The 25,685-nt window shown below is 39.2% G+C and overlaps 2 protein-coding genes across 5 annotated transcripts; one reads left to right on the plus strand and one right to left on the minus strand.

The window, feature by feature from the left end:
• Positions 1-2,847: 2,847 nt before the first annotated feature.
• khk (ketohexokinase) lies at positions 2,848-12,067 on the minus strand. 4 transcript variants are annotated; one of them, XM_053510579.1, is made up of 9 exons: positions 11,947-12,067; positions 9,650-9,766; positions 7,390-7,524; positions 6,076-6,210; positions 5,265-5,337; positions 5,021-5,167; positions 4,856-4,944; positions 4,165-4,322; positions 2,848-3,702 (listed from the first exon to the last, which is right to left on the minus strand). In XM_053510579.1, exons 1-9 carry the CDS (start codon positions 12,051-12,053, stop codon positions 3,614-3,616), a joined length of 1,050 nt encoding a protein of 349 aa, XP_053366554.1. In that variant the 5' UTR covers positions 12,054-12,067; the 3' UTR covers positions 2,848-3,613. The 4 variants fall into 4 exon arrangements, with proteins under 4 accessions (XP_053366554.1, XP_053366556.1, XP_053366555.1 ...); XM_053510581.1 differs by lacking the exon at positions 7,390-7,524; XM_053510580.1 differs by lacking the exon at positions 6,076-6,210.
• Positions 12,068-12,841: 774 nt separating this feature from the next.
• ankef1b (ankyrin repeat and EF-hand domain containing 1b) lies at positions 12,842-20,007 on the plus strand. The gene is made up of 10 exons (XM_053510202.1): positions 12,842-12,915; positions 15,709-16,111; positions 16,195-16,394; positions 16,733-16,882; positions 17,067-17,190; positions 17,413-18,262; positions 18,511-18,737; positions 18,899-19,083; positions 19,592-19,714; positions 19,836-20,007. The coding sequence occupies exons 2-10, from the start codon at positions 15,709-15,711 to the stop codon at positions 19,995-19,997; spliced, it is 2,424 nt and encodes an 807-aa protein (XP_053366177.1). The 5' UTR covers positions 12,842-12,915; the 3' UTR covers positions 19,998-20,007.
• The last annotated feature ends 5,678 nt before the right edge of the window (positions 20,008-25,685 follow it).

Consider the following 25,685-nt stretch of genomic DNA (forward strand, 5'->3'; position numbering starts at 1 on the left):
ACTTCCTGTTTAATTCAATTTGGGATTTAACCCCAAATATTATTTCTTTCACCCTTGTTAATTACATCAACTGTCAGTCGCCAGTAAAAGAAAAAGACGAGTTACTCTAAAGCCTGGGCTTTTGTAAGAGCTTAAGAGGTTAGCCATTAGCAGCTAACTACACCTGTAGCTTCTTACAACTGTTATTTCTTTCCTGTAGCTATGAGTGCTATGGTGCTGTGACATCCCCTATTTATCCTGTATAAACTAATAGAGGAATAGAGCTATATTTAACACCCTGTCTGTCTTTAACAGCTAAAAATGGTATTGTAGCTATTTGAAGCTACCCACAAACAGCTAAACTAGCTTCTTTTGTGTCTGTTTAGTTGTTCAGTGGCGTCCGACTCTTCGTGACCTCATAAACCTACAGTTTCCTTGGCAAGGACACTGGAATGGGTTGCTATTTCCTTTTTCAAAGGACCATCTACAGGCAATCAGGCAATTTGAAAACACCAATTAGGCGATTCTGTATTCTTTGGGAGGAAATCGGAAAACCCAGTGGAAATCCACCTAGTATGGGGAGAACATGCAAACTCCATGTACACAGACACTACACAGGAACCAAATTTAGGACCTAGCCGTTCAAGGCGGCAGTGCTAACCACTAAGTCAACGTGCCACCCAAATTAAGATAAGTGTTAACTTGCAGTAGCATCCTTAATTGTATCACTTTTATAACTTTTAGAACTGATATTTATGTTAAAACGTGACTCAAATCTACAGGTTTTGTTGGCCTTTTGTTTGTAAGAGCTAAAAAGATTAGGTTAGCATTTAGCAGCTAACCTAGCTGCATTTTGGTGCTCCCTTGTAACCACAGTAACAGTGGCACTATGGCAACAGGTTTTGGCAGTAGTGGGGCGTGGCTCGTTGGAAACAGGGCATGGTTCAGCAATAGCTCAATCATATAGTCACAGAACTGAGATGGCAAGCAGTAAAAGAGGGAATTTGGGACAAAAGGAGCATTAACACACACAAACACCTTAGAAGGCTCTATGACCTATGCCAAGTTTAAAAAAAAATAAATAAATAAATAATGTGGGAGCTTTAAATGGGGTTCCATTGTATATGTAATGCAGAATCTGTGATGTAGGACCTCATTGAATCGTTACAGTGTGAGGAATCGCTTCTTACGTCACTGCATAACTTCTCTGTGTCTAATGAAGCACATGGCTATTCGTAAAGGAAGAGTTTTATCACTGTGTTATTTTTCTCCAGTTTTAATAACTAACGTCTGTATTACTGCAATGGAAGGAAATGACTCTGTGTGTGTATGTGTGTGGGTGGGTATTATATATGATGTCATTGTGGGCTGAAAACACTCTGGAGTTTATTTTTCCAATATTATGACCACTTTACAGCCCTCTGTGTAAACTCCGATATTTAGAACACACCCTGTTCACTACATAGTGCACTTCTTCGGGAAGGCTTGTGTGTGAAGATGATGACAGAGCTTTTGTTCTAGTCAGAGGCAACGCCTGGTTGTTGTTTGCTTTCTGTTTGTTTAATCAAATACTTTAATGGAATTAATACAGAGATGTAAACACCAAACTGAATTCAGCTTTAATTACATCATATATTTCTAACAAAATTGTAGACTTTACAAAAGAGATTTATACACACACATTTTGTTATTTATTTTTGTTTTCTCATAATCATTATTATTATTATTATTATTATTATTATTATTAATAACCTAGATGGTAAGCTTTGGTGTGTGACTTTAAAATGCTGAAGGCAAAGCAAAAAACATTATATTTATTTTGTATCATTTCAATTAATATTTCAGCATAAAAGTTCACTGGAATGTAAAGAACAGATGAATTGATAGAACTGGCTCTTTTGTTTTTGGCTCAGTGTTTTTTTTAAAAATTCCTACAATGCACTGCAGCAGACAGGCATCCAGACAAACCGAGCTAGCGACTGCTCAGTAACGTAACTCAGTGTGTGTACGGAGGAGGGAGACGTAGTCATATCAGCTCACTGCTGATTAGCATGCTAGGTAAATCACTCAATGTTTGTTAATTAAGTATTTGGATAAATAGTAGATTACTGACATCATCCCGAACGAATTAAAGGAATCAGTTATTCTTAAATACTGTCAGTATTATTTTTCCTTGCTAATGTATAGTGCTGTGAAAAAAGTTTTTTTTTTTTTGCATGTGTCACACTTAAATAATTTAGATTATCAAACAAATTTTAATATTACACAAAGATAACCCAGGTAAATACAAAATGCAATTTTTAAATGATGATTTAATTTATTAAGGGAAAAAAAGCTTATCAAACTTTCCTTTGTGTTTCAGATCATTAACCTGCTACATAACTCAAGTGCATTTGAACCTGAGGTTACAAACTGATTGCCAGACATTCTCTTCAGTATTTTCTGGTAAAGCATGAATTATGGCAAATCGTCCAGGTTCTGAAGCTGTAAAGCATCCCCAGACCATCACGCTACCACCACCATGTTTGACTCTTGGTATGAGGCCTTTTTCATGAAATGCTGTGTCAGATGTAATGGGACGCAAACCTTCCAAAACGTTCAACTTTTGTCTTATCAGTCCACAGAATACTTGCTCGAAGTCTTGGGTATAATCAAGATGTTTTTGGCAAATGTGTCCAATTTTTGACATTCACCCATAGATGAAAGAAAAAAAAAACTCAGTTGTGTTGGACTAATGGTACTTGGTTATTAACCTAGTTAACCCAGTGTAAGTATGTATCCAATGTTGTAAACATTAAAGCACTTTTTGTAAGTCGCTCTGGATAAGAGCGTCTGCCAAATGCCTAAATGTAAATGTAAATGTAAATGATATTTTTGTCTCTTATTCTTGAATTATGAACACTGACCTTAACTAAGGCCAGTGAGGCCTGCAGTTCTTTAGATAATGTTCTGGGTTCTTTTATAAGTTCCTGGATGAGTAATATTAGTAGGCCAGCCATTCCTGGTATGGTTTACTAATGTTCCATGTTTTCCCCATTCGTGGATAATGGCCCTTTCCAAGCTGATGCATGTCAATTACTTAGTTTCTCATCTGTTCTTAAGTTTCTTTAGATCATTTTGCTTTTTAGATCTTTTAGTGTGAAACACTTTGTTAGACAAGTTCTATTTAAGAGATTTCTTGATTCAACAGCTCTGGCAGTAATCAGGCCTCGGTGAAATTTAACTCAGCTTTCCAACAATTGTGAATAATCACAGTTCATTCATGGTTTAGCATTTTTACAAAGGCCAGCTAGGTTTGGACAGCTTTTTTTCCTTAATAAATAAAATCATGATTTTAAAACTGCATTTTGCATTTACTTTGGTTATCTTTGTGTAATATTGACATTTGTTTGATGATCTGTATCATTGAAGTGTAAAAAAAATGCAGAAAAAAACAACCCAAACATCAGACCTATGTGCTCTTAAAAGGGAACACAACTAGGAGCAAGTGTATGAGGGACTGGCCTCTCTATGAATATTCATTCCTAAATTAATGAATTCATTAGTCCGTTCATCCGTTCATTTATACATTAATGCATTTAAACAACGCCTCCTCTGCGATTCTCCTAAACTTCTGCATCTGCAGCTTTGTTTTTCACTGAACGATCCCGTCATAGCCGTGAAAGCCGCATTTCTTTCCCGCAATCTGGCAGCCAAATGTGAGTGCTTCCTGTAACGACCCTCCTGCAAGAGAAACAGAGCGGAAAACAACAACACTGAATTAATTTATTCACTCATGTCTAAATCCAAACATATGATCCTTATTATAAACCATATTAGTTTCTCATCTCTGCAGCGTAGGCGTGACCATCTGCTCATTTACATATTAAATGCATGAAATCATATATTTATATATATTGACTGACTGATTGATTGATTGATTGATTGATTGATTGATTGATTGACTGGCACATGCTTAATTAACAAGCATCAGATGACAGAGCCTTAAAATCCTATTTAGAAATTAAAAAAGGTTTAGGTCTGAATGATAATGTTTAGGGATGATGTCAGGTAAAGACCAATCAGTGTCAAAGCTCATGGACATGTAATTAGAGATTGACTGTGATTCAATCAGAATCATGTTGAGGATATATAATTAAATACTATTTGTGTGTGTGTGTGTCACTGCTGTCACTGAGTTCTGACCATTAGACAGGCTGTAAATGACTGAGGCGTTGAAGGTGTCTCCAGCTCCGAGCGTGTCCACCAGTTTCTCAGGAGGAAAGGCATCAGCGTGAATTATGGTGCCATCAGGACCCATGGCGTCGGCACCCATCTCGGCCCAGGCACAGATCAGCACAGCCCTAAACACAGAAAATCTCACAGAGATCAGCAGTAGGACTAAAACTGAATCTGCATCTCATGTATACACACCGTTTACTAAGTATTATCAAAAATACTTCATCCTGCTGCGCTGCTCAAACGGATCATGCTCACACACAGTTACACACAGCGAACTTTCACTTCATAAAAACACTGATGTACGCAAATCAGACTTTATGTTGCAGCAGAAATGCAGAATTATAGATCTCTAGTGACATCCAGTGGAAAAAGAAGAACATCGGCGTTTATTACATGCCGGCATTACACTCAGATTTACTATACTGTATATTCTGCTTTAGAAATGAATCTCATTACACGATTATTCTGTCTCATTTAATCAACTTAATAAAAATAAGTTCCTCTTTAATGGGGTGAAACTGTAAATGTGGACAAAAAGAAATAAATAAAAAATCTCAAACACTGGTTCCACAAATGCTGTTCATTTTCTTAAGTGTACAAACAGAACATTCATTTTATTTAATTGTTACAGATAGTTTTAAGGTTTATTTCTTACCCGTCTTTCACACGGTTGTATAACCCTGTCACAGCACTGGACGCCGACTGAAACCCGAAATGCACCGCCACGTCTTTACTCACAAACACCTGCAACACACACAGGCATGTTAATGTTTATAGTGTTAACCATTCGACACGGTGTAGTAAAGGCGGACTGCGGTACCACGTCTCCAAGCGGGAAGAGCTGATAGAGTAAAGAGCGGGTTTTCTCGATCTCCACGGAGACGGTGATCCTGTTCTTCTCCTCCTGTGTGGAGTTGTATCTTCTCACCTGCTCAATCATTTTCACCTGCTCATCCGCATTGCGACCCTGAACAAACACACACACACACCTGCTTTTCTATCTGTCAATCATTTTAAAAGTTTCACTGTAAGTAAAAAAAAAAAGAAACTAAGAGAAGTTTCACCTCAAAGTGAATCCACTTAAACTGACTGAGATCCAGCTTTAAGAAATCATCTGCACAAACATCAGGAAGGTTTCTGATTCAGAACAGAGGTGAGAAATCAGAAAACTTATCTCATACACACACACACACACACACACACACACACACATAAAGCTAAGTACTTTTATACTGAGTACCGTTAAGAACACTACTAAGTACTGGTTGGTACTGTTATGTTATTAGGTGTTTTTTTATTAACGGAATTATTAAAGCACTATCAAATGTTTATAATAGTGTTATTAAAAAGTATACATTACTGTAATGAATAATATTTAAAGTATTGTTTTTGATGTGCCTGTGTGTGCTTTGTGTGTTTGTTTCTGATGAACAGTAAATATTTGTGAACACACCTTAGGAAAGAATTAGTTTTAAATTAAATGAATTAATTATTATTTCGACTTTAATTACACGTTAATTAGGAACAAATGCAGCTGATTAGCATGCCACTTTATTAATATTGTTAATTAGAGTGAATTGATTCAGTTCCACTGCGGGCTTTAATCAATATGTTTGTTCGTTTTAGCAGATCCTTTATGGTCACAAATCTGACCACAGTACTAAATAATGCTAGTAATGCCAGCTAACCTAACCAGGTCTTGTGACATTACATTAGCTAGCAGGAACTTCATTTTTTTTCTGATTTTTTTTTTTTTTTTTTTTGATCAGCGCACACCAACAGTGGACTGAATATCACGTATTAGCCCATGATGGTCATGTGATTGTCGGGATTATTTCAGATTGTTATAATTATTATTGTTATTAATCGTCTTACGTGTCATAGAGAACCACGGTGCGAGAACCCGACTTTTGACAAACGATACAACACGCACATGGCGTCTCGCCACACTGCTGCCACGCTACACCAGAAATATTCACACCGCGGCGGCTAAAATCCCCCACGATAAAGCTAGCAACATAGAGAAAAGCACAAGGTCAGGCGCAATGAGTTAGTGTACACATCTACCCACCTAGTAGTAACATGGGGAACTGCAGCCTGATTTGGGGTGTTTCTTCCCATGACCGCTTAGGAGTGAGCATCAATGCATTACGCTGGCTGAATGTGCGATTTCAACAGAAAGAGTGTGTAGGGAAAATAAAAAAAAAACACTAACTAAAATATTTTTCCTCTTTGAGATTTACTCACTGAGCTTGCTTGCTACCTCAACCACATGCTAGACTGGTTAGCTTTTTAAATAACTAGCAGAGCACTATTTCACATTGCTAACTAGCCTGTGTACTAAAATGTGCACTACTAATGAAAATTTTGTGGTCTTTTAAAATATTTTTATATATTTCATAAAATTCATTCTTGCTGGGTGACACAGTGGCTTAGTGGTTAGCACTGACGCCTTGCACCTCCAGGGTCCGGATTCAAATCCCACCTCGCGCCTGTATGCATGGATTCCCCTGTGCTTAGTGGGTTTCCTTCTGGGGCTCTGGTTTCCTCCCACAGTCCAAAGACTTGCTGATTAGGGTAACTAGCATTCCCAAATTGCCTGTAGTGTGTGAATAAGTGTGTGAGTGTGTGTATATGTGTGTGCGCACTGCAATGGATTGGCACCCTGTCCAGGGTGTACACCGCCTTGTGCTCTAAGACTGCTGGGATAGGCTTCACACCACGACAGGATTAAATGGTATAGGAGATATGTGATTGAGTAATTTTTGTTGTTAAATATGTAGCTAGCATAGTTGTGTAACTAGCGAGTGAGTGCAGTTATGTAAGTTTTTTTAAACGTATGACTTAAACAAAATTAACTAGTTTTCTAGCACCCTGTATCTGTAACTAGCATATAAATCAAATGTTCCCTCCAGTGCTTCTGTGACATCATTGCTAACTTCATCCTCATCTAATGCTAGTCTAACTAACTTCACTAGACGGCCCTTATGAAGGATCAATCAAGCAAAGGTGGACAAGTGCACGTTAACAGAAGGATTGAATCAAGACCCGTGTGTGTGTGTGTGTGTGTGTGTGTGTGTGTTAAGAAGTGTACATGTTTTCCTTATGTCATCTGTAAAGGAAGCAAGAAAGCATACGCACACACACACATACGCACACACAAACAAAAACACACACACACTCACAAACCTGTTCATGTGCAGGATGGTGCGTGTGCCGCTGGTCTGGTTGCAGATGACGACGGAGGTGGGGAACGAGCACTGAGCATGCTCAGTAACAAGAGACACGTCAATGTGGTACTTATTAAAATCATTCAGGGTGAAGCTAAGATACACAAAGTGCTTAAGAGTATGTATAATCACATACACACTCTCATACACACGCTTGCACACACAACCATACACACATGCACACACACAGTATAATATCCCTGTATAAAGTGCCCGATGTCGGGGCGAGTACAGTACGGTAGGGCTGCACGATCCTTGACAAAATGTGAATCATGATTTTTCTCCATTGAGATCATGATTCTCTCACACGATTCCCTTTCTTTGTTTTTTTTTTCTTCCAACAAAAAAACACTGATTGTACTCAAGAAAAAAAAGTGTTGTCTACATAGGACTTTTAACTCTCTCTCTATTTTAGCAAAGAAATCACAGACTATTCTCTCATATTTATCTGGCTTCCACATCAGTTTAATACATTAACTAACAATCTGCTGACCGTTAATAAGACTCGTTGAAAATGGTCCAATCATATGAGCCCAAACATTTAAAACCATTATTGATTCATGGGAAGGATGATTTAAAAAAATCCAATCAGGTCTCAGCCTCAAATCACACGCTTTGTCCGGCGCCCTGCGCACACAAACACTAATGAACGTCATACACTTCAGATTTTTTTTTTATTGCATATAAATTATATTAAGAAATACCGAAGAATGTTGTGACTAAATGACTTTATTTCATTATTAAAAGAAATATAATTATTATGTTAAATAATTACATGTTAAAGTAGTATTCTTCTCTCCCTAACTTTACGGGGGCGGCGCCCCAGCGCCCCTTATTGACCGGCCGCCACCGATTACTACTATTATTTTATCAGCATGAGGTAAATGAAACAGTGTTAGGCAGTTTGTTATTAAATACATAGTTTACAGTGTAGAATTTAGTGTCCATTAAACTCCTCTGTAGCTTTCTCTCTGTTCTCAGAGTCTCAGAGTGTAACAGCTCGAATCAACACAGCAGGTTTAATTATGTAATGCTTTAAGTTACAGCCCAATTAGAACTGCACTTCTGGCTCTGATCAGACAGTAGTATGTATTTTAGTTTTTACCATGTGTGTGAGAGAGACATTTACCATATGCTGATAAAAAAGGAACAGATGCATAAGCAACTTGACATTTTCTTCCATTGTTGCGTTTATAACAACCTTTCGCGCGGTGGCCATAAGTTTGGTTCATCACGATTGACTGCGAGTTTTGGCGCTGTGATTACGCGTCCAATCTTTCCACGCGGAAAATGAAACATTTAATTTTTTTGCCATCCTTGTGGAAGTACACAGGCAGTCACTCGCGGTGGCTCACGATGCCTAATGCCGCGTCTCACCGCGAGTCAAACCGCATATACCCCTATCTTTCAGAACTTCGAGGAATGTCAGCGGAACGCCGGCGGGCAATCGCGGCAGCTCACGGTACTTAAAGACCGCATCTCAAACCGCATAGATGAGATAGGGGTAAATTGATACACCTATATGCATTGAGCAGACACATAAAACATTAAAAGGAGTCAATCAGAAACAGGTCGTCAGAATGTAAAAAAAATGAAATAAAATTGGTTATGATTGGTTAGAATTCAGCGTGCAGAGTGTTGTGATATTGAGCACGTGCAGGAAATACACTTTGAGCACAATGTGAGTGTGAGTATGATGGAATAAGTGAGATTTTAAGCGAACAACAATAAAATCAGGGTCCAGAACAGTTTTCGCATGAAAATAACAGTATCCTACCCCAACTTCTGATTACTGGTTAACTTTTTTAGCTCCACCTCCTTGTTACACGTCATGTGAGTGACAGCGGAATGCCGTAAACGAGGAAGAGAGATGAGAAGTGATTGAGTTGTGTACCTAAATCATTTGCTAATCTCTGGCCTGACTGGTAATTTAATAGTGTTTTGTGTGCAACCAGTGACCTTGACTGATAGAGCAATCCGGGATTGTTGTCAAGTAAATACGTGAACTCGTGAATTCAGCGTGATCTGAATGCAGGGAAATAACCGGCAAGTGAATCGCCGTCATTCAGAAATGAGACCGCATGTACGTATGAATCGAGATTGTGATTATTTTTTCTTCTTCAGATTAATCGTGCAGCCCTACAGTATGGTACAATATGGTACAATATGGTACAGTTCTAATCTGAATGCAGTGTTAAGTGAAGAGAAAGGGCACTTACTCAGCAATCGGTCCTGCGGCCAGAGAACCCATGAAGGCACAGGGAGCACCGAGTAGTGACAGAACCGTGCAAGAGTTTGAGGCATTCCCACCTCGCTGCCACCTCTGGGACACACATCTGCAAAACAAACATACTTATACATACAAATAAATATGCTTTAAAATAAAACTATTAATAAATGTATGACAGTATTATTACTATTATTATTATTATTACACCACAGTATGGGGCTGTTGTAATCTAAAAGTAAAAACTATTTTCTCTGTACACACACACACACATACATACATATACAGGCACATCTCAATAAATTAGAATATCATCAAAAAGATTATTTATTTCAAATTCAATTCAATGTTTTGAGTTATTTAGCTGATTAGAGTGTGACACCACGAGTCCTCAGTATTAAACCTTTTCACAGTATTCAGATTTTCTAAGAAACTAAATTTTGAGTTTTCATTAGCTGTATGCCATAATCATCAAAATGAAAAGCACTAAACACTTGAAATATATCGTTTTTTTTTTATTAAATTACTGAAATAAAATAAATGTTTTGATGATATTCTAATTGATTGAGATGCACCTGTTTTGTCTGTTCATTGGTCAGAACTCACTCTTTTAATAATATCTTTACTGTATGGGTCTGTCTGTATGTATATCTGTATATCTGTCCAACTGATTTTGTCACACTAAACTGGCTAGAAAGAATCCAATGAAACTTTGGCAATTGTTAGGTACTTGCCTAAAAGCTGATCAGATTATTTACTATAATCTATATCGATATATTTGCTTCAACCTCTTAACTATTTCTATAAAATCTCTTTCCCCCTTAATGACAGGGACTAACGCTAGTGTACTGTATACTGTCTATATATATGGAGTTTTATCTATACTGTGAATGAGCTTTGGTCAGAAAATTATATCTACCTTATTTAAAATAAACTCAGTATGATACTGTTGGTTTTCTTTAACATCAGCAGTAACATCACTGGATGTTGTGGAGGACATGTCTCCTGACTGCTTTAGCTGAGATCACATATCCTGCAGCAGCGGATGGCTTTATTTTATTAATATCACATCATCAATATTTAATATAAGCACACAGCTTTCTCAGCACTGACCAAATAAGTTGATATAAGACGTATACTAGAAGTTTTTCTAAGATCAGACCAGACCATCAAAAGATGTTATCACATTTATCACAATGTAATTATTACCAAGCACACAGCAGTAATTTCCCGTCTGAACTCTCTGTACTATGCACACAGCACTAAAGAACTGTCTGAAAACTCTGTACCATGCACACATCAGCAATCAGATCTCTGTGTACCATGCACACAGCAGTAGTGTCCTGTCTGATCTCTCTGTATCATGCACACAGCAGTTATTGCATGTCTGATCTCCCTCTGTACCATCCATGCAGCAGTATTGTCCTGTCTGATCTTTCTCTGTATCATGCACACAGCAGTTATTGCATGTCTGATCTCCCTCTGTACCATCTACACAGCAGTAATGTCCTGTCTAATCTCTCTGTACCATGCACACAGCAGTAATGTCCTGTCTGATCTCTCTGTACCATGCACACAGCAGTAATGTCCTGTCTGATCTCTCTGTACCATGCACACAGCAGTAATGTCCTGTCTGATCTCTCTGTACCATGCACAAAGCAGTTATTCCATGTCTGATCTCCCTCTGTACTATCCATGCAGCAGTAATGTCCTGTCTGATCTCTGTGTACCATGCACACAGCAGCAATGTCCTGTCTGATTCCTCTGTACCATGCACAAAGCAGTTATTCCAGGTATGATCTCCTTCTGTACCATCCATGCAGCAGTTATGTCCCGTCTGATCTTTCTCTGTATCATGCACACAGCAGTTATTGCATGTCTGATCTCCCTCTGTACCATCCATGCAGCAGTGATGTCCTGTCTAATCTCTCGGTACTAAGTACACAGCAGTAATGTCCTGTCTGATCTCTCTGTGCCATGCACACAGCAGCAATGTCCTGTCTGATCTCTCTGTACCATGCACTGTGTGATCTCTCTGTACCATGCACAAAGCAGTTATTCCATGTCTGATCTCCCTCTGTACTATCCATGCAGCAGTAATGTCCCGTCTGATCTCTCTGTACCATGCACACAGCAGTGATGTCCTGTCTGATCTCTCTGTACCATGCACACAGCAGCAGGTAAGAGCTGTACTTTAACCCGGACTTCTGTCTTCACACCGGATTTATGTACAATCAAAGTACAATCTGAATATGGTGTTATTAAATTATTGCATTTGAGTAAATAAACCTCGTGTCAGTGTCCTCTTCCGGAAATTTGTCCACCACGTTAATGATGTCCAAACACACCAACCCGACACACAGGATCTTCTTCTGCTCCATGATGTACTGTGTCATTTAGTGTAGTGTAGTCTAGCGTTGTGAGTGGAACATGGACTTGGGGTGAAAGGTAATCCGTGACGCGCTCTGATTGGTCAAAATGCAGGAAGGGCGGAAAAACGCGTGTACGCGCGCGTTTAACGCGCTCCGAGTCACTTACTTCCTGGTTTGAGCGCGTGCGCTTTACAAATAAAAAATATGCTTTAAAATAACCTAATATTGAACCAAATTTATAACATTATTATTATTACACCACAGCATGGGGCTGTTGTAATCTAAAACTAAAAACATTCTTCTTTTTTTTTATGAATTTCTTTCATTTTTGTGAAGCTGCTTTGAGACAATGACCATTGTTAAAAGCGCTATATAAATAAAGTTTAATTGAATTGAATTGAAATCTCTTTTAACAGGAGTAAAAGTAAACATGACTCATAACACTGTTTTTATCATTCTTAACAATTCTTATTCACAATATATATTTATAATATTTTAAATTAATCCATACATTCTTTCTATCACTCCACATCCATATGCTCATAAATTGTTCACTGATTATGTGAATAATCCATAATCACATGAGGACACACACACACACACACACACAGATGAGAAAGTGTATAAACACATGTGAGATTTGACCTGATCCTGTGCAGGGAAAGCACTCATAACAACGGTGTTATTTACCCTGTGAAAAGGCCTGTGTGTTAAATCTTCTTTTAGGAGTTGTGTGCTGTTCCCATGGCGACCGGTTCAACACACCACAGACAATGTCTAAGTGCAGCTCAGTCTTGTCCCTCTCTCATACACAGACATACAGATATGCAGCATTTCTCTCTGATTGATCTCAGAATAAGTGCAGTGTGAAGGCTCTCACAGCACGGTGAGTCGCACACTTTTTACTTCACAAACTGATATTTTTATCATTTATTTATCTCACAAATTAGAGCTGTTTATACCTGAATAGTTCATTTGGGTCATTCTACGTAAAATTTAGGTCATAAAAATCTACTCAAATGTATTTTTTTTTTTACACCTAGAACTTCTTGAATAGCAACAACTTACTTTTAATTTCACAAAAAGTAGAGCTTTATGACTTTTTAAAAAGTTTTATACATTTAATAAATGGTGTTACTTTTCTTCCTGGTAACACCAATGACAACTAAGGAAAATAATTTACAGAACTATTTACAATTTGGCTTGAATGTGTAAAACCACATGGTTTTACATATGGGGCCAGGGGTAGCTCAGTGGTTAAGGCATTGGACTACGGTTCGAAAGATCCCAGGTTCAAACCCCACAACCACCAAGTTGCCACTGTTGGGCCCTTGAGCAAGGCCCTTAACCCTCAACTGCTCAGATGTATAATGAGATAAAATTGTAAGTCGCTCTAGATAAGAGCGTCTGCCAAATGCCCAAATGTAAATGTTTTCAAATAGGTCAATATCAATTAATTATTAGATGTAATCGGTTATAATTATAAAATGAGTCAGAAAAGACAGCCTTATGACATTTCTAAACAAATGAAAAGAGACATCTGACATAACTTTTGCATTTTTACGGTGCTTTTTATCTAGTGACCTCAATTTTTAAATTTCATGATTCAAAGTACATATTATAGGCCTATATTTTTTTTAACATATACAAGTAATGTGTTCATTATGTTCATTCAAATGATTTTGGCATCAGCAAAACTAAGTGACATTTTCCATCATTTTTGTAGAATGACCCATCTACACAATCCCAAACCAGATTCGATGTCATATTAACATACAGCACATTTCTTTGTTTTACACTTTTCTCACCTTTTACTAAAGAGTTTGTGCTTTAATGTGATAAAGGACAGAATTAATACAGTAAATGCTATAGAAAAGAAAAGAGGACAGGAAGACAAGAGGGAAATGAAAGATAAAGATTTTAAAAGAGAGAAAGAGAAATACAATTTTTTTGTAAAATTGTGTATGTACTGTATGTCTACATGTGAGAATAGATTTACTTCACAGTAAAACTTGTAATCTCAGGTCTATAAGTTATGTGACACACTTCAGATTTCTGCACCTCCACAATGGATTTAAAATGAAACGATCATGATGCTGCAAAACTGATATGACTGATAGCGCTTCACAGAACAGATGAGCAACGACCCAAAACCATAGCAGGAAAGCAAGCAAGTGAAGATATGGAATGTTCTTAAGGGCCAGAGTCAGTCACCTTTTATTTTATATATATAATTTTTATAGAAACATACAGATGGCAAAGTGGTTTAGTGGTTAGCACTGTCACGTTGCACCTCCTGGGTCTGGATTTGATTCCTGCCTCAGGTCTGTGTGCATGGAGTTCGGATGTCCTTGCCGTGCTTGGTCTGGTTCCTCCAGTTTCCTCCCACAGTCCAAAGACATGTAGGCTAATTGTCATTCCCAAATTGCCCATCGTGTGTGAATGACAATCAGGTATCGAGCTGTCAACATGATATCTTAAGTAACTGGCACAGGAACGCAGGCTATATCTCCAGGGTGGCTATATCTCCACCTGTGGAAATGGAAGCAGTGTTTTGAAGTGACTGGGAAAAAGGGCCGCTCCTTAACAGAGAAACAAGTCTTAATTGCTTTATGTAAGGGTTGCCACCTAGTGATGCATTACTGGGGGTGCTCCCTTTGGACATAGATAGATTAAGTACTTTATTAATTTGAAAGTGAAATTATGATGCACGGTGGCTTAGAGTTTGCAAGTTCTCCCTGTGCTTGGTGGGTTTCCTCCGGTCATGTGAGTGTGTATATGTGTGTGTGTCCTGCGATGGATTGCCACCCCATCCAGGGTGTTCCTTGCCTCATAACAAGGTACACCCTGGATGGGGCCACCTAACACACAGTATGAATGCAGATCAATTCCTGCTTTTTGTTTCACCCAAATGAGGATGGGTTCCCTGTTGAGTCTGGTTCCTCTCAAGGTTTCTTCCTATTACCATCTCAGGGAGTTTTTCCTTGCCACTGTCGCCCTCGACTTGCTCACCAGGGACTATCTGACCATTTTGATTCATACACATTCACATTTCATACAAACTTAAATAATTCATTTGATTGTGTAAAGCTGCTTTGTGACAATGCCAATTGTTAAAAGCGCTATACAAATAAAATTGAATTGAATTGAATAAACCCTTGATTGTGTCTGTTACTGCTATTCATGTTACATCAACTGTTTGCCATCAAGTCTGTTTAAGTTACTGCTTTTTATGTTATTGTTCCGTTCATGTTAATCTGTTCCTCTTCTTCATTAGATTTCAGTTTTTTATTTAGTTTTTCATCCGTGTTTACGCAATGTCTACAACTCCGTTACATGAAACTTAATTTTACATCCATTGTGTTGTCCATTAAGTACAGAGGCACGAATACAACAATTGTCCCAATGTGCAAATCCTTATGGGCTGGACTGTATATTTGTGTAAATGTGAACTGCATGGCAAAATATTCACAATCATTACAAAAAGTGAAAACAAAAACAAAACTTGGACTGAACCAAACTCCACAAAACAGAACTGAAAGGGCGGAGCCTGGAGAAGGTTATGGATATATGTTGACAAGATGAGGTAAAACAGAATCGTGGAACATATAGACAAGATGTACTGGTGATCTTTTTGATTTAAGTATTAACCCCTGCTTGTCTTTCTCTGGATGTTCAGATGTCTGAAAGAGGTGGAGAGGAGAGAACAACAATGTCCGTGATGAAGATCAAAAGGAGTACAGTGGCTGAGGGCCGTCTGGAGGTTCTGCAGATCTACAAGCTCCTGCAGTTAGTACAGGAGGGAAATAAAGGTGAAGTGGAGAAGATGGTGCGTCTCGGCGTACCGAACCTGATCAATCTGACAGAACCAAAAGAAGGAACCGGTGTCCTTCACCTGACCTCCATCTCCAACGACCTGGACATAGCTGAGATCCTTCTGTCTCTGGGAGCTCACCCCGATGTCCAGGATAAGAGAGGACGCACTCCAGTGATACTCGCCGCAGAACTTGGCCATGACGCTATGCTGGCCCTCCTGGCAAAGAACCACGCCGACATGAAGCTGGTGGATAATGAGGGGAAAGGTGCTCTGACTGCTTTAGGATTACTGGACATTTATCATTAATGGTTTTGTAATCGTTTCTGTTCTGTCTGTCCCACTGTGCAGGAGTGCTCTTTTATTGCATCTCTCCATCAAAGAGGCACACACACTGTCTGCAGGTGGCGCTCAACAACAAGGCGGACGCCAACAATGTGTCGAGCGCAGGGAAACCAGTGTTTCTGCTGGCCTGTGAACACGCCAAGGAGTGTGAGAACATCTGCATGAGGATTTTGGAGAGTGGAGCCGATCCTAATGCCACTGATCAGGTGAGTCTTTCTATTGAAAGTGTTTAGTTTGATAAAAATTTTATTTTAAGACATGAATGTTTGATATTGATATATGACTGAGATTCCATTGTTTGGGTTCACAAAAATGACTCCCCACAAATGACAACCCATTACAAAACAACATACTGTACTAATACTGTATATGCAAATAATAAAAAAATAAAAAATATATATTTGTATAATATACTTGTAAAATGAAAAGCTTTAAATACCTTATTCTCTCATAGGCAATTTTATTTATGTTATGTGATTTACATGTTTCATTTATTTTATCAATAATAATAATAATAATAATAATAATATGTGTGTGTGCGCAGGTAACAGGGCGGACAGCTCTGATGGAAGCGGCGAGGGCCGGCTCAGTGGTGTTAGTGAGAAACATCCTGCAGAGAGGAGGAAACCCGAACACAGAGGATAAACAACACCAGAATGCCGCTCAGCTTGCTGCAGCCGGAGGATTCTTCCAGGCAAGAGACAGCTAAATTATCCTTACTATAAAAATATTAAAACACCGTGCCAGGGTTATTCTGTGTATGCTTCTAAATCCATTAATGAATTTTTACATGATTATATTTTAACGTTTATTATGATTCTTCATCAGCAAGGCTTTTTGTGTAATGTTAGATCCTTATTATTGTTGTTGTTTATGAGGTGTTGCGGGTGTTGTCAGCATATCAGGCTGATTTCTGTGCAGTGGGTGTAGAGGGAAACTCAGCTCTGCATCTGTCTGCAGCTGGAGGTCACACCGAGTGCTGCAGGTTCCTGGCACAGAGAGGTGTGTTTTAGTGCATCAGTCCTGTTTTTAGTCATTAACTCCTACTTCAATTCAATAAAATGTTATTTGTATAGCGCTTTTAACAATTGTCATTGTCTCAAAGCAGCTTTACACAATCAAAAGAATTATGGAAGTTTGTACGAAATTTGAAAGTGTATAAATCAAAATAATACGATTGTCCCAGCTAACTGTAGCTAATGAGATTATCCACATGACCTCTAGGATGCAACCCGAAGCTGAAGAACATTAACGGTTTGGTTCCACGTCAGATCGCAAAAGCACATGGCCACAAGGCGGTGCTGAAGGAGCTGCAAAAGGCAGAGCGAGTGTTTACAAAGTTCTCCAAACCTGGCACGCTTAATCCCAACGAGCTCTGGGCTCTCACTCTGCACGACTGGTCATGTGAACATGAAGAAGCCCTGAGGAACGCCTTCCAGCTCACAGAGGAGACCGGCGCACCCGTGGAGAAGGTCTCGAGGGAGAAGTTTGCAAATGTCCTTCAGGAGCATCACGCACCTGTGGATGAGGAACATCTGCAGAAGATCATAGCTGACCATGACAAGAAGTATGAAGGTGTGATTAACATTAACGACTTCTTTAAAGGACTGCAGTACCTTCAAAAAGCATTCGTCCTGTCGTCCTATGAGCCAAAGGTGAAGAAGAAAAAAGGTGGGAAAGGCAGAAAGGTTGGGCAAGGGAAGATGAAGAAAGGGAAGTCAGTGGTTCCTCTGCCTATCTGCACACTTCCTCTGGACATCATGGATAAAAGACCTGATGGAGGGCCGCAGTTCATGATTGAGACTTATCAGCCGTTCACTGACACCAAGCGATTTGACCATGACCGTCCGCCTTCTCACCCAGTGGAGGACGACTCGGCCTGGTATGTGGATGAGCCGCACAAGATCTACACCAACATCAACCGTTGTGTGCGAACCGGAGACTTCGAGTCGCTGTGTTTAGCGTTCAGTCAGCGTGTCCCTGTGGACATCAGAGACCGCTTCTACAAAACACCACTCATGGCTGCGTGCAGCAGCGGGAGCTATGAGATGGCCGAGTTTCTCATCACACTTGGGTATTGAGCACACACACACAGCTACACGAACAAAAAGACAAACAGAAATAAATAAAGAGATTGAGTAACAGACAGACTGATGCACAGAGAGACAGCTGAAATATCAGATTTACAGTATAAACAGACAGACAGAAAGACAGACAGATGGAGAGACAAAAAAAGTGAAACACAGACTAACATTATTTATATGGTTATATATCGTACATGTATAAAATGTGTATATAATGTGTGTGTGTGCGCGTGTGCAGGGCGGATGTGAATGCATCCGATCAGTTTAAGTGGACTCCTCTTCATCACGCCTGTCATGCTGGACAGCAGGACATCATTAAGCTGTTAGTGAAACATGGAGCTGTGGTGGACGCCGTGGCTTTAAATGGAGCAACGCCCCTAATGAAGGCCATCGAGAGCTGCAGGCTCACCTGTGTACGTCAGCTCATCATGTCCAACGCTAACGTACAGGCCACAAACAACAAGGGTACTCAGAGACAGACAGAGAGAGTGGTGTGTGTGTGTGTGTGTTTGCATGTCATTGACTGTTGACATTTATTGTACATAAAATGCAATTAAAGTCAACATCAGTCAAGTGAGTGTGTGTCTCTGATGATTAGAGCTGTCTCTCTCTGTGTTTGTGTTCAGGACAGAGCTGTGTGGACCTGGCCAGTGTGTATGGAGACCAGAGAATCGTTGATTTGGTCAAAACCAAGTTCGACAGCCTTCCCAAGTGCAAAGAGAATAAAAAAGGAAAAAGGGGAAAAGTGGGAGCGGCAGCTCAGAAAGCAGCGCCTCCTACAGGAGAGACAAAGAAACTTACAGAGAGAGAGGTTAATCATCGCACACCAACACACTCCATCACACCATTATACCCCATCGCACACCTCCATACTCCATCACACACCTCCATACTCCACCACACACATCCATAATCCATTACACGCTGTCATACTCACCATCACACTCCATGACGCACCATCATACGCCATTACACACTATCTTATTACACCACACCATGAAACTCTATTATACACCATCATACTCTATCACATACCATCACACTACACTACACACCATCATACAACATTACACACCATCATACACTGTTACACATCATTCTCCATCATACTCCATGACACACCATCATACATCAATACACTCCATCATACTCCATGACACACAGTCATACACAATTACACACCATCATACACTATAACTTACCCACCATCATATATAACAGAACATGACACTTCATTACACACACATTCTCACACCATCGCACTCTATCATACTCCATCCCGCTATAACACACATTATCACACACCTGTGTGTTTGCAGGTTCAAGCTGTATTACCAGACCTAAAAGAGAAAAGAGAGAATCTGAAGGAACACATTATTACAGTAAACCAGCACGTTACAGTCACCACCAACACACACGACATTCATTTTACACCCAAGACGGTGAGTGTGTAGTGTGTAGTGCACTAAATGCAGTACAAACAATAAAACATTGTGGAAAATCAACAGAACATATATATATATATATATATGTGTGTGTGTGTGTGTGTGTGTGTGTGTGTAGGTGTGGGGGAAGAGGTTAGCATCGTCTGCTCATCACGTGGAGCGGCGAGTGGAGAGGAGGAATCGTCTCTCATATGAAGTGGACTTCAGTGACTTTGTGATGCCATTTAATAAAAACCTGATGAGGAAGCTGAGGGAAGTGGGCGTGGCTAATGATGAGTAAAAGAAGGAAAATAATGAAGATGTAAATTTAAATGAATGAATAAAAAGGTCATACAAAATGTATTCATTTATTTCGATTCTGAAAAACAGTGGAGTATAAGTGCGAGAGGTGGCATGACTGGAAGCGTGGGTGTGGTTGATGGTTGGGCGTGGCTGAGGAGACACGGTTGGGCGGTTGGTGGTTGGGCGTCCTGTTCAGAGTAAAAATAACTCAGGATTAAGACGGGGATGAGAAATCTACGATGAGCTCATTGAGATCCGAACCTCACGCTGAGAACAACACCTGTCTCTCTTTGCATCATGTACTGTCCTCATCACTGCTTGAACACACACACAAATATAAACACATGCATACACAAATACATACACGCATACACACTAACACAGACACACACACAAACATATACACAAGATCACACGTAAATACATGCATACACACTCATATGCACACATATACACAAATATTCGTACACAAACATATATTCATGTACAAAATCACTCACATACACAAAAACTTGCATAGACTCATATGCACAAACACATATACACACTTTCATGTACACAAACACGCTCATGCACAAACACACACAGGTATACACAAATGCATAAATACACACAAACACATATACACACTTACTTACTCAATTACTCACTCATTCATCATCCATACCGCTTCGTCTTGTATACAGGGTTGTGGGGGGCCTGGAGCCTATCCCAGGAAACTTTGGGCATGAGGCGCAGTACACCCTGGATGGAGTATACACTAGCTCATATACACAAACACATAAACACATATATATATATGCATAAACACATACACCTATACACCCATTCATACACACACATCTTGCAGTAATGCATTAGATCATCTTGGGTTTTTTCTGTATATGTGTATCATGTGACCTTAAAGGTTTTATGAGGACAAACCAAGTCTTAAACTGAATGCTGTATGAATAAAGTAAGGTGTGTGTGTGTTTCCTGTAGGAGGTGCTAACACCACTCCTTTCAACCTGATGCGAGCGCTTCCTGTTCTGCCCTATGCTCAGCCAAGTCAGGGTTCAGTGTGATGTTACTTGGTCTGATCCTCAGGGTTTACCAGCTGTTCTGTCACTCAGCTCTTCTTCTCCTTCTTTATTATATTTTAATAAATCTCACCTCCTGGGGTTTTAATTCCGACTGGAGAATATGTTTATCTGATATCAAAATCAATGTGCTGTCTGCAGGAACGTAAGCAGATCGTCTCGGAGGAACCTTGGTTCCGTTCGTTCTCATGAACAGATCGAATAACTGCTGAGCAAAACATACACACTCCAGAAACTTGAACCTGGAGTGGAACTGAAGAGCTGGAGCTCAGAGCCAGTCTCGCTCTCTTCTTCATCGTCCATATCATCTTTATTCAATCATAAAAAGGTGTTAAATTCATCATCTACACCACAGTGCTGCTGAATGCTAGATTCTGATCGAGGTCCAAAGATTCACTAGAACAGCAGCTCAGCCAGTAGCTGCAAAAGTTTTTTTTTTCTGGAACTCTGGCTCATTTCGTCAAAACTTAACACACAAAAAATATGGCAATAAAATATGAAAAACTATTTTAATATTTTTCATAATGGTACTTTTGCATCAAAACTCAACACACAAAGATCAGAGCACACATAGCACAAACTTTTTAATTATTCCTCCTATAAATAGAAAAAAAATATTTTCTGTTTGTACTAAAAATAAAATTTATTCTTTAAAGAATAGAGTTGGACTCTACTGAAGACGTGGGGACTACAAAAAAAGTGGACAGGGACCCTGGCTCTTTGTAACCTTTAGTATTGGGAGAATGAATGAGACTTAAAAAGTAAAATTGGACTCTCCTGTAGACTTGGACTCTAATAGAATACTGTATGAGTGGGTCCACGGGGTTTGGAACCTCTTTGTTTCCCAAACAGCTGTCAGACTCAAGACAGACTGAAGGACATAAATTTGAGGATGAATTGCTCATATTTTGTAAGGAATTTAGACCAACTTTACATGAACTGAGGAGACTGCTCATGTCTATGCTGGAAACTGACTTTCAATAAATCTTAGATAATTGCCCTGAAGAAAATCACATGATGCAAAATGCATCCAGATGTCTGGAATAATCATCATAATGGATTACAATGTTGATTGCAAATTGCAAAATTAATGTGTGAATTAGGTATTTTGTGTACACAAGAAGGACTACAAGTATGACACTGAACCTGAAATTTCCCCCTTCCAAATATGTGAAATGTATTCCATCGCCCCTGTTGTATGTGAATGTGAGTGGTGGGATTACCCATGTGTTTATGTGCAAACATCACTGTAAAAAGTTGTTCCAAACCCTACACATCTACTTCCTACACAAGGCAAAGGAGAGGACCACTGGTGCATTGCCCACTCTTAATCCAGTGTATTCCCCTTAGGTTTTGATCTATAGAAGTACTATTACAGAATCCAGATTTAGAACTATTTGGGGACAGGTTAGCTTTTCGTAGACATTTCGTAGCATTTTCGAGACAACAAATGAATTTCTACAAGCAGAACCACTATCAAGTATGTTCTCTGCCCAAACAGAAGAGCTGATAGCATTGACTGAAGCCCTTCATTGGCAAAGAATAAAACAGTTAACAACTACATCAATTCCAGATTTTGGAGCAAACACCTTACTCACCATCCTTCATTTCTGAATTACTAGATGTAATCCTATTACCAAAATCAATTGCACTGTGCAAATATGATGCTCAGACTAACAATACTGATCCGATTTCAAAGGGAAATGTAGCAGCGGATGCAGCAGCAAAGACAGTTTAACGAGAGAAAAGAGAGAAAGGGGAAACTATACCCGGTGTCTCTAAATCTATTTTAACCCCAACAGTAGATTTAAGTGAAGTCCAATCTCAGGGAACACCAGCGGAGAAGGAAGTTTGGAGGAAAACAAGAACATACAAGGAGTATGGTATGGTTCAAAATTTTCAGTAATGAAAAGTTGACATATTGTTTAGATCATGTGTCAAAAAGAAGTGATAATTAGCAAAAAGGTTTCTTGGATGATTCTTAAAAATTTGGCCAGTATTGTTTCATATAGACTTAAGATGAAGATTCGGGTCTATCCTGGACAAACGCCCTACCACTTTTATTAATATACTGTACATAAGAACTAGATTTAAAATAAAAAGAAGCTTGAGTCCAGTTGAAATCCTGTTTAACAGACTCCCAACTACAGGGATAGGGCAAAAACCTTAACCAGGGGTATCCACAAACATGTGTGAAGATGAATTGCAAAACCATTATTGTGCAAAACCATTCTCTGCATTGTCGCAGATCCAAACACAAGATCCACCAGTGCACATGCGACTGCATGATCTGCAGCTAGGAAATTGGTTAATACATACAGCACTTCCTATTGTTGTTATATGCCTTACTGCTTTAGTTTTTTTCCGTCTCTGTATCATTCTCATGTATTTAGATGACTCTAGCTGAGTTTGCCAAAGAATAATAAGGATGTGTAATTCACGTGTAGTAAAAAATATGATTTATTGAATTCATATATTATTAATTACCATGCCTTTGTATCATATTGTAGTTTTACATAATCTACTGATGGAAAGATAGATTTGTAAGTCTAAAAGGGTCCTTTTGTGTGTGTGTGTGTGAGAGAGAGAGAGAGAAAGAGCACTTCGAGAGCACTCTCACCATGTCCTTGATAACAAGAACATTGTGTGCATTAAGTTACAGTGTGTAACAGTGCTTATGAGGATTTAAGTAAATATCCATATCCAAAACTAGGGGTACACCCTGAACAGGGTGCCAATCCCTCGCAGGGCACACACAAATACACTAACTCACACACTACAGGCGATTTGGGTACACCAATTAGCCTAACCTGCAGGTCTTTGGGAGGAAACCGGAGTACCCGAAGGAAATCCACCAAGCACGGGGAAAACATGCAAACTCCATGCACATAGAGACGTGAATCGAGCCTGGCCGGGAATCGAACGCGAACCCTGGAGGTGCATGGCGACAGGGCTAACCACCACACCACCATGCAACCCCTGTGCGCACACACATAGCACAAATTTTTTTCATTCTTCAATTAAATTACGTAAATGTAATCGCTCTGATCTCTTCCCTCAAATACACGTAGCATCTGATTGGAACGACTTAGCCCCCTCGAGGACAAAGTAAAAATTCTTCGTCCTTGCTTGTGATAGACTCCTGATTTGTTTATTGATTGGAATTAATTATGCATGCACTTTAAAACACAAATACAATGGAACAATAACAGACAGTAACACATGCTGTATACAGTACACCATAATAGAAGATAGGCTTGTTACTGTAAACTAAAAGACAAATTAGGGTGCATCCTTTATCCGATTTGGGTCTGGCCACATCATCTCATCAACATCACAAGCAATGTTCTCTCTGGCCAGACAGCGGGGGATGTACAGAGGGACGCAAGTGACGTATCGAGGATAGGCATGCTCCAGCATCTGTGTCACCATAGGCCTCCTTCTTCGCATTGAGATGGGCTATGTTTCAGTCGGGTAATTGATCACAGATCTTCCAACACCATGCTAAAAAGAACTCTTTAGTGGAGTTAAAGAACAGTGAATAAATTGGTAGGTGCACTGCAAAAAATGTCATCTTACTAAGTGAAATATTCTTAAATCTAGCCAAACCTAATTATAACTTCTTGAAATAAGTTTACAACAAGCCAAATATGAGACTATTAATCCTATGTCTAGTCAAATGTTAATAAAATTGTAAGAGAAAAAAAAAAATTCCTATTGCCAAAAAAATTTTCTTTCAAAAAATGTATTCCTAAAACCAGCAAAATTATCTACCAAAATAACAAAAATTTTAGTCAAATGTGATTAAATTAGATTTGAAAGTAATATTTGGTTTGTTTCAAACTTATTTTAAGAAGGTGTAGATAAATGCAACTATATTTAAGATTTATTTATTTTTATTTACAAATTGAAGTTCCATAAATAGTGGGTAGACAATGAATCGGTTGTGTTCCACGGGAAACCTTGTCCCTAATGACGGCAAACCTGGACTGCTCTGGTCAGTTCCAATGGTCATTAGGAATAAGTATGCTGTGTAGAGTGTTGAGGAAGGTGATATAGGGAGTGACAGTGATATAGAGAGCGGCATGATGATAAAGAAGAAAGGACACCATTGTGCATAACGGCTGCACACATGTTACCATCAGTTAATTAATGATTAATGATTAATGATTCCACGGTGTTCTGTGATGTTCTTTATTTTTGGAATGATATAAGCCAGCTTCATCAATGTAAAGGAACTAGTACCCCACTACCGGAACATCTAGCTCCACCACTCTCTGAAACAGCCAGGGCAGAACAGTATGGTGCTATATGGTAGTGTAAATAGACATAAAGCAGTCAGTACTGACAGTGGAATCTAGCACCATTAAGAGGACAGCATTATCTTAGCTGCATATATTCACAGCGCAGATGTTTCACTCTGTCAGTGCCCAAATGCAGAACAGCCATCTTTTTCCTCAAGCAAAGGGGTTGTATATCATTTCTGCAAAACCATGAGGGAAAAAAATCACCAGATGATACTTGCTGCAGTGTGGTGGCTCAGATTAGGCTGGACCTTTGGCTAATCCTCCCTAAAAGACAACCCATGGTTGACCACATGATCGTCC

The sequence above is a fragment of the Clarias gariepinus genome, chromosome 13, assembly GCF_024256425.1.
Source record: "Clarias gariepinus isolate MV-2021 ecotype Netherlands chromosome 13, CGAR_prim_01v2, whole genome shotgun sequence".
In the NCBI taxonomy this organism is placed as follows: Eukaryota; Metazoa; Chordata; class Actinopteri; order Siluriformes; family Clariidae; genus Clarias; species Clarias gariepinus.